The sequence below is a fragment of the Prunus persica genome, chromosome G3, assembly GCF_000346465.2.
Source record: "Prunus persica cultivar Lovell chromosome G3, Prunus_persica_NCBIv2, whole genome shotgun sequence".
NCBI lineage: Eukaryota > Viridiplantae > Streptophyta > Magnoliopsida > Rosales > Rosaceae > Prunus > Prunus persica.
In genome coordinates this window covers 7,084,717-7,094,833 of record NC_034011.1, presented here as the reverse complement: position 1 = coordinate 7,094,833, position 10,117 = coordinate 7,084,717, and the positions used below count along the sequence as shown (strand labels likewise).

The window sequence follows — 10,117 nt, the reverse complement described above, 5'->3', positions numbered from 1 at the left end:
AGAGGTTGGGGGAAGGGGTTCACCCAAATATTCATTGGGTGCATGGGGGGTTTACACCCTCTGTGCAAATTAATGAGTGGAGGTGGAAGCTCAATCAACTGAGCTATACTCTACTGATTTTTTTTCTTTGTTTTTTATTTTATTTTTATAGATACAAGCGAAATATTCAGTTTTTTTAAATAAAAAAAAAAAAATGAGATACAAGCGATTTTAAGGAAAGGGGGATTGAACAACATCAATTCAAATGCATATAGGTAACTACTCTAAACTACTTAAACAACTACAAGCCTCTTGCATGGATAGAGAAGTTCTAATGAAATACAATCATGTAGCAACATACGTGTGGATATAGAAACTCCCCCTGTTTGTTTAGTTAATTATTGATTATGTATCATAAGCAATCATTGTTATTTACAGTTGGTATATGTATAAACTATATATTCAATACGAATATTACTATTAATTCCACTGATTTTCAAACCTAGCCAAGGGGTGAGTTTTACTCACCTCAATAAGCTACAATCTCAAGTGATGACTTTCAGGTCCTGTGCAGGGAGGAGCTGATGTGCTGAATTAGGGTTGTGGCCTGCATCTGTGTCTTGTTGTGTTTGTCTTTCTAGTAGTGTTATGGGACTATTTGATCATATCAATGTTCATGCTTGTAATTACTATGTACTTATGAACTAGTTTCTCACAAATAAGAATCAAAGAGATGGATCTTATCCATCCATATCAAATCTAACAGCTAAGATGTAAACCCTCATGAGAATACCTACCACCATAACCATTACATATAGCTCTATGTATATAAAGATGCAATTGATAGCTTAACGATCGGACTGCGCAAAACAGAGACATGCACAAACTGAGCTAACATAAAACCCAGCAATAACGTACATGTCATATATGAAGCTAAATTTTCGACCAAAAAATATATGAAGCTAAATGGTTATAGGTACTTGAACTTCAATTAGAGCCATCAAGGACCGGCAAACATTCAAGCAATACCTCAGCTGCATACTCCAATTCTTGCTTAGAGATAATCAAAGGGGGCACAAGCCTGAGAACATTTCCTTTTCCTGCTGTTATTATTAGAAGACCCAAATTTCGACAGGCATCGACGAGTGGTGAAGCAGAAACATCTAGCTCTACACCAACGATAAGTCCTGAACCACGTACTTCTCTCACGTGTGGATTTTTTCCCAGCTTCTTTGTTAACAATTCTTTGAAGTACTGACCTTTGTTCGAGACGCCGGATAGAAACTCGGTCTTTGAGATTTTGTTCAAAACAGAAAGGGCGGCATTGCATATAAGCGGCCCTCCAGCAAATGTGCTTCCATGTTCTCCATATTTTATTGAAGCAGCGACTTTTTCTGTAACTAAAACAGCTCCTATGGGGAGGCCTCCTGCAAGAGGCTTGGCCAGCGTCATTATGTCTGGGAATACACCATAAGCTTCATGTGCCCAGAGATAACCAGTTCGGCCTAAGCCGCATTGAACCTGGGAGTAGTTAAAACATCAAGAGGAGCTTTTCAGAATCAGAATAGGATACGATATATCACAAAACTAAGTATCCCCAAAAGTATACATATATGAAATATCAGAAACTAATTTAGAAAATATAAATAAACAACAATTTCCATAGCAATCTTCATCAGAAAGTGAAGTTAGACATGTTTTTTGGGACTGAAAACTGTTGGTGTATAGGTGTAGCTGCTGTGATGGAATTAGAATATGAAGGTTCTATTCTTGTTAGGAAGGCTGCCTTGGATCATAGTCCAAGTGTACAGCAGAGAATGTAATAGCATTTTGCCACCTGTCATTATCTTATAGGGTAATGATTGAATGACTAGATTTAGTGATGTAATAGGGAATATCTCCTCCCTAACGGTTTTTGTCAGTGTCATGATATATACATGTTTTGGTGCTGGGCTGATACAGCTAGCATTCTTCTAAAAGCTCTCTCTCTCTCACACACAGAAATCTGACCTCTCTTTACTCAAAAGCTCTCTGCATTTTCATTGAGATTTATTACATGTTTTGATTGAATCTATATGCATGATAATGTTCTGAATATGCTAACATGGCCTCAGAGCCAGGTTTGATCTTGTAATACTGGGAGTTTCTCTGTGCTAAGCTATTGAAGCTGCAGCTGAGCTTGAGTTCTGCAGATCTAAGTCTAACATGGCTGGATCAAGTGGTGGTGAGTTGAGAGCACCAATTTTCAATGGTGAGAACTACGATTTCTGGAGCATTAGGATGAAGACCATCTTCAAATCTCATGGACTGTGGGATTTTGTGATCAAAGGACTTGATGGTATGGATCTGAAAAAGTCAGATGAATCTGGTGATCAGAAAAAGGAGACAGAAGAATCAAGTGGGAAAGGCATGGTTGCTGAGGTACTCATGAAGGATGCCAAGGCCCTTGGATTGATTCAAGGAGCAGTTTCAGAGGAGATATTCCCACGAATATCTCATGAAGAGACATCAAAAGGTGCCTGGAGTATTCTGCAGCAAGAATTCCATGGAGATAAGCAGGTAAGGAGTGTTAAATTGCAAGGCCTTAGAAGGGAATTTGAATATACAAGAATGAAGGATGATGAATCCTTAACTGTCTATGTTACTAAACTATTTGATTTAATTAATCAAATGAGAAGTTATGGGGAGGAATTGCCTAGGGAGAGAATTGTTCAAAAACTGCTTATTAGTCTGCCATCTACCTATGACTCTATATGTTCAGTTATTGAACATTCTAGAGATCTGAATGAGATTGAGGTGCAGGAGGTTGTTGCCTCACTAAAGAGCTTTGAGTTGCGTTTAGATAGGCATTCTGAAAACAGAACAGAGAAGGCATTTGCTAGCCTTAGTGTAGATGCCAAACAGACTAAGAATGGAGAACAGAACAGCAAGCAGAATAAGAATTGGAAATCCAAAGGCAAGAAGTGGGATAACAAGGCAAGTGAAGGCACTAAAACTCCCTGCAAACACTGTGGTAAGCTACATTTTGGTGAATGTCGATTCAAGGGCAAGCCAAAGTGTTATAACTGTGATAAACTTGGTCACATTGCAAAAGACTGCTACAGCAAGAAAACACCACAGCAGATCAACTATGCTACTCAAGTGGAAGCTGCACCAACAATGTTCTATGCTAGCAATGTAAGTGGTGCTGATGTAACAAGGGATGAAGAGATCTGGTATTTGGACAGTGGGTGTAGCAATCACATGACAGGAAAAGAGGATTTGTTGGTGGATATTGACAGAAAAGTGACTGCCAAGGTTGAAATGGGAACTGGACAGCTTGTAGAAGCAACTGGAAAAGGCACTATTGTGGTTGAAACCAAAGCAGGCAAGAGACATATCAAAGAAATAATGCTTGTACCTGGACTGAAAGAGAACTTACTCAGTGTAGGACAGATGATAGAACATGGCTATTATTTGGTATTTGGTGATCACAAGGTGGAAATCTACAATGACAGCTCTCATACAAATCTGGTGGCAAAGGTTCAGATGAAAGGAAACAGAAGCTTTCCTTTGAAGTTGCAAGCTGAAATGCACTTTGCTTATAGAGCAAGTGTAGACCATTCCACTGATCTCTGGCATAGAAAGGTTTGGACATCTCAATATGACTAGTCTAAAACTATTGAAAGAGCAAGATATAGTAGTAGGGCTGCCAGAAATTAAAGAAGATAGACAGGTATGTGAGGGGTGTGTTCTAGGCAAGCAAAGTAGAGAAGCATTCCCAAGAGAAGCTATTTCTAGAGCATCAACCCCACTAGAACTTATTCACAGTGACATCTGTGGTCCTATGCAGACAGTTACCAAAGCTGGAAATAGGTTCTTTCTCACTTTCATTGATGATTGCACAAGGATGTGTTGGGTCTATTTCTTAAGGCACAAGTCAGAAGCTCTTTGTGTGTTTAAGAAGTTCAAAGCCACTGTGGAATTGCAAAGTGGCTACAAACTAAAACAATTGAGAAGTGACAGAGGAGGAGAGTACACTTCAGTGGAGTTTGAGAGGTTCTGTGACAATGCAGGCATTGAAAGGCAGCTCACAACCCCATACACACCACAGCAAAATGGTGTGGCCGAGAGGAAGAATAGAACTATAGTAGAAATGGCCAAATGTTTGATGTTGGAAAAGAAAATTCCACTTGATTTCTGGGCAGAGGCAGTCAACACATCTGTGTACATTTTGAATAGATGTCCAACTAAAGCCTTAAGCAAAAAGACACCATTTGAGGCTTATGGAGGGAGGAAACCAGGAATTAAGCATCTGAAGGTATTTGGTTCATTGTGTTATGCTCATGTACCAAAACAGCAAAGACAGAAGCTAGATTTGGCAAGCAAAAGGTGTATTTTCTTGGGGTATGGCAGCTGTGAAAAGGGATACAGGCTCTACAATATTGAAACTGAAAAGGTTATTATTTCAAGAGATGTGATATTTAGTGAGAATGAGTGTTGGGATTGGAATACAAAGAAGGAGACTAGTGTGAACATTCAGCTCACTGAAATTAGAGAAGAAGAACAAGGAGCAGAAGGGAGTTCTTATGAATTTGAAGAACAATTGGAAGTGAATGAGATGCCTAGCTTAAACACTGAAATCAGTGACCAAGAAAGGGAAGCAGGATCACAGGATGTTGATCACACTCCTCTCAAGTACAAGAGCATTGCAGAAATTTATGAAAAATGCAACATGTGCATTATAGAACCAGAAAGTTTTGAAGAGGCAGCAAAGGATGACTCTTGGAAGAAAGCAATGGAAGCTGAAATCACCATGATTGAGAAGAACAATACATGGGAGCTTGTGAATAGACCATTTGATAAACCAATCATTGGAGTCAAATGGATCTATAAGACTAAACTGAACCTAGATGGATCTGTGCAGAAGAATAAGGCTCGGCTGGTGGCAAAGGGATATTCTCAAAAGCCTGGAATTGACTTCAATGAGACCTTTGCACCAGTGGCTCGACTTGATACTGTGAGAACCTTGGTGGCTGTTGCTGCACAGAGAAACTGGAATCTGTTTCAACTAGATGTAAAGTCTGCATTTCTTAATGGAGTGCTAAATGAAGAAGTTTATGTAGATCAACCATCTGGTTTTGTGATGCAAGGAAGTGAAGATAAAGTGTATAAGCTGAAAAAGGCTCTATATGGTTTGAAACAAGCTCCAAGAGCTTGGTATGATGAGATAAATTCCTATTTCATCAAGACTGGTTTTTATAGAAGTCCAAGTGAAGCTACTTTGTACACAAAGATGTCTACAAGTGGTATTCTCATTGTGTCTCTATATGTAGATGATATTATCTACACAGGAAGCTCAAAAGAAATGATGGCTGCATTCAAGGATGATATGATGAGACAATATGAGATGACTGACCTAGGACTACTTCATCATTTCCTTGGTCTTGGGGTCCTACAAACTGATTCTTGCATCTTTCTTCACCAGAAGAAGTATGCAAAGACTTTACTTGACAAATTTGGACTTAAGGATTGCAAGTCTGTTGCAACACCTTTGGCAGTGAATGAAAAGTTGTCAAAAGTGGATGGAAGTGAACTAGCAGATGAGACATTGTATAGGCAAATGGTGGGAAGCTTGCTATATCTGACTGCAACCAGACCAGATATCATGTTTGCAGCAAGCCTCTTGGCTAGATTCATGCATAATCCAACCAAGAAGCACATGGGAACAGCAAAGAGAGTGCTGAGATATGTTCAAGGCACCATAAACTATGGAATTGCCTATGATAAGGGAAAAGGAGCAGTGTTAATAGGCTATTGTGATAGTGATTGGAGTGGAAGTGAAGATGACATGAGGAGCACATCAGGCTATGCTTTCAACTTGGGGTCAGGTGCATTTTCTTGGGCTTCAATCAAGCAAAGTAGTGTTGCTCTGTCAACAGCAGAGGCTGAGTACATGAGTGCAGCAGAAGCTACTGCACAAGCTATGTGGCTGAGGTTTGTGTTATCTGATTTTGGAGAGGAACAGGTAGAACCAACTCAGTTGTTGTGTGACAACACTTCAGCTATTGCTATATCAAAGAATCCTGTTCATCATCACAAAACCAGACACATCAACCGCAGGTTTCACTTCATAAGAGATGCTCTACAAAATGGTGAGATTGATTTGCTATATTGCAAAACAGAAGTGCAGCTTGCTGACATTTTCACCAAGCCATTAGCAAGAGACAGATTTGAGTATTTGAGGAAGGCTCTAGGTGTTATTTCAGCACAACACCTAGAAGGGAGTGTTGGTGTATAGGTGTAGCTGCTGTGATGGAATTAGAATATGAAGGTTCTATTCTTGTTAGGAAGGCTGCCTTGGATCATAGTCCAAGTGTACAGCAGAGAATGTAATAGCATTTTGCCACCTGTCATTATCTTATAGGGTAATGATTGAATGGCTAGATTTAGTGATGTAATAGGGAATATCTCCTCCCTAACGGTTTTTGTCAGTGTCATGATATATACATGTTTTGGTGCTGGGCTGATACAGCTAGCATTCTTCTAAAAGCTCTCTCTCTCTCACACACAGAAATCTGACCTCTCTTTACTCAAAAGCTCTCTGCATTTTCATTGAGATTTATTACATGTTTTGATTGAATCTATATGCATGATAATGTTCTGAATATGCTAACAAAAACTAGCTTCATATATTCACAAGTACCAGTTTCTCCGAGCACCAACTTAAATGATTATTGAGACAAGCTGAAGTTTTCCAGTGAAGTTCCTACCTCATCAAAGACCAGTAGCGACCCCGAATCATCACAAGCACCACGCAAGGATTGCAAGAATTCTTTAGTTGCGCTAAGTATGCCACCTTCGCCCTGGAGAGGTTCAAGAAACACAGCAGCAATTTTGCCAGAATGAATTAGTTTTGTTGCAGCTTGTATATCGCCATACTCCAAGAAAGTAACTCCAGGCATGACAGGCTCAAATGGCGACCGATAATGCTCCTTACTCGTCAAAGCAACGGCCCCCATCGTTCTCCCATGGAAGCTGTTGGTGAAAGAAATGAATTCTGTTGCAGGCTCTTTCTTTTCAGGAAATGAGAATCTTTGAAACTTTCTTGCAAATTTTATGGCAGCTTCATTTGCTTCTGTGCCAGAGTTGGAGAAAAAGACACGATCAGCAAAGGAGCAAGCCACCAAACGTTTTGCTAGCTCCACCTAAAGTAAGAACAACTGCCATATTCGTGAGCAAATTTCACGAGGAATAAAAATACATTTACAAGCGATGGTACTGAAACTAGCTTCAACAGCACATAAAAGCAAAAGCGTCTGTCATTGAAAGTGCCTTCTGGCTGGCCCCTTTTTTTTTTTTTTTGTTTTTTTTTTTTTTGGACAAAGCGATATCTACTCTGTGTGTCAAACGGGACGGGCAAGTCCAACACTGCACGAGCTGTGCTCAGCATAGCACGAAAGTTTAAGCCGGGCTGGAATCAAAAAATGAAGTCCAAAAAATCGGATTGGCCTGTGTCCCGACATGAGCCTGACTTAGCCCGAGCTAGCTTCAAGCACGACCCGAGCCCATGCCCGAGCCCGCTTCAAATATGGCCTGTTTTAATCTCTGCTTTATATTGTATATTGTGTTTTGTGTAAACAAAATGTAGCCTTTTTCTTTGTTGCAGCTAAACCAACTATCTTATTCATTTCCCCACATTTTTCTCTGCTGCCAAACACCATATATGCAGTTATTTTAGTATATCATTAAACAAAGATCACCCCTTTTTTTTATTTTTTCTAAGATGTTAGTATGCCTCCTTTTTGGTTCTTCCTCACTTGGTTTGCCGATTTGTTGCTCAATGAAACCAAATGCTTGTTTGATTGTTTGTTTTTTGTTTTTTGTTTTTTTCCAGGAAAGGTTGTATTGTAGGCTCTATGGGGGTAATCTTGGGTAAATATTGAATTTCATGAACTTTTTAGGTGGTGGTGATGATGAACAAATTTCGATTTGGGGTGCATTGGAATAAATAATGGTGATATCTGTTGTAGGTTACCTTCACGAATTGTCTTGTTCGGTTGACTAAATAAAGCCTTTGTTTTATTAAGTGCTACTTCTCAGTAAACATGTTATTCGAATTTTGAATTGTTCTCAAATTTTCTTAGCAATTAACACAGCCCTTGCTTCCAATTTGAAAAGAGAGAATTTAAAATTAAATGAGCTGGTTCTTGGGCCAGAGTATGGTCCGAGTTTGATTCAGCTCGTTTTAATATGAACTGGAATTTTGAACTTGGTTGGAATTCATAATTTTACTAAATGGGCCAACACAACACGACCTGATAAATTAAATGAACCAATCCAATCCAACACGAATATATTAAAATCATGAATTTAAATAGACCGAACCGATCTGTTTGACACCTCTACTCAATGTGCAAGTTAGCTTAACCTATGTATACAGGTTGGCCCTATTATTTAATATAAAAAAATGACAGTAGATATATAATTGCAGTGAAAAATTCAATTGTGACCTGAGGGATGGAATAGTAGGCGTTGCTGACGTGGGTGAGCGTACGGGCTTGCTCTGTGACAGCCCGTATCCAATCAGGATCCCCGTGTCCAAGAGCGTTCACTGCAATCCCAGAATACAAATCCAAATACTCTCGCCCTTCAGGATCGTACAATTTACATCCTTTGCCACTGTACAACACCACGGGCGGCCTTTTGTACGTCCCCACCAGAACCCTCCCCTCCGCCTCCATCACCTCCTGGCTCCCCACCGCCACCCCTGGCTTCGATTGATCGACCGTGCGCACGTCCACGCTAAGGCACGCACGTGGAGTGGCCGCATTGGCCCGGGCGAGAGTGCTTCGCGCTCCGGCGAATATTGGGGGTTTGAGAAGGTGGAGAGAAAGCATTTTGATTCTGCGCTTCGTTTTGTTTTTGGAAAATAGAACCGCTGGTCGGTTTCTGGGAGAGGGGGAGATTGGGACGAAGTGATAATTGAGGAATGAATTTGATTCCGATGCTTGTGATTATGAGTGAGAGGTGGATGATGATTTGATTCGAAGGAATTTGAATGTAGGGGGACGAAAGCGACGTCGTATGAGGCTGCGTGGGGCTTAAGCAGCTTGACAACTTCGAGCTCAGGCATCTGGAATTTTGAGTCGAACGTTATGCTTTCAAAGTAGATGGTATTTGTCTGGTTTTGAGAGAGAGAGAGAGAGAGAGGGAGGAAGGGAGGGAGAGAGAAACGGGCAAGGAGCGGGTCTTATTCGAGTACTAATTCGTGTCCTTGTCTGCGTGGTCGAATTCCCGTTTACGTTTAAGTTCGTATGGATCATTAACCGACAACGTGCAAATTACGGAGACATGGTTTAGTCAGTTGGTGAAGACAAGATGTGCGTTTTTTTAGAGCACGTTCGTGTCAGAGCAAATAGAAATTATTTATGTAAATAGTGATTGTCTTTTTTTTATTTTTTTTATTTTTTTATTTATTGCCATGATAATTCAAGAGCAATTATTATTCATATGAGATTAATTTTATTTATATGTATGAGATTAATAATAATAAAAATTGCTAGGTATGTATAAAAAAAATATTTCTGAATTTTTTAGAATTTTTTTCAATTAAAAAAAATTTACGTTAATGACATCAACGCTGATGTCATTACCTCAGGATATTCTTGCTTTAGGCCCTGCCCAGACTTGGTGGAGCCCACCATTTGCCCAAATTGCTGCACTGAAAATGGTTTTTGAGGCCTAAGGACCTTTTGTTTGGGCTAGGCTGTTGGGGTGGAAATGCTCTTACAGACTTATTAGTTACTTTGTTTATAAAAAATCCAAATACATCCGTACTTGGTTATTGTAGTTCATGTAAGAACCCTACTACTTTGTTACTACTCACAGTTTGACATATATGCATAAAATTTTGTTTTTGTAATTATGATAAATTATTTTTGCTTATATGTTAAACTATGATTTGTAGGAAGTATAAAATATGTCTTGTTTTCCGGAAGGAGGTAAGCAATGTACTTATACACGTGTTGTAACGTCAAAATTTCTGTTTGTTCAATCATAAAATGTAAGGGATCATCCTTGATATATTGGTTTTGTAATGAAAAGGATCATAAAAAATTAAAAAGAGAGATCAGATATTAGTAATGAATTATTAATT

At 39.4% G+C, this 10,117-nt stretch overlaps 1 protein-coding gene across 1 annotated transcript; it reads right to left on the bottom strand.

The window, feature by feature from the left end:
• On the bottom strand, positions 574–9,752 carry LOC18784355 (acetylornithine aminotransferase, mitochondrial). The gene is made up of 3 exons (XM_020560920.1): positions 8,472–9,752; positions 6,732–7,166; positions 574–1,500 (listed from the first exon to the last, which is right to left on the bottom strand). The coding sequence occupies exons 1-3, from the start codon at positions 8,856–8,858 to the stop codon at positions 967–969; spliced, it is 1,356 nt and encodes a 451-aa protein (XP_020416509.1). The 5' UTR covers positions 8,859–9,752; the 3' UTR covers positions 574–966.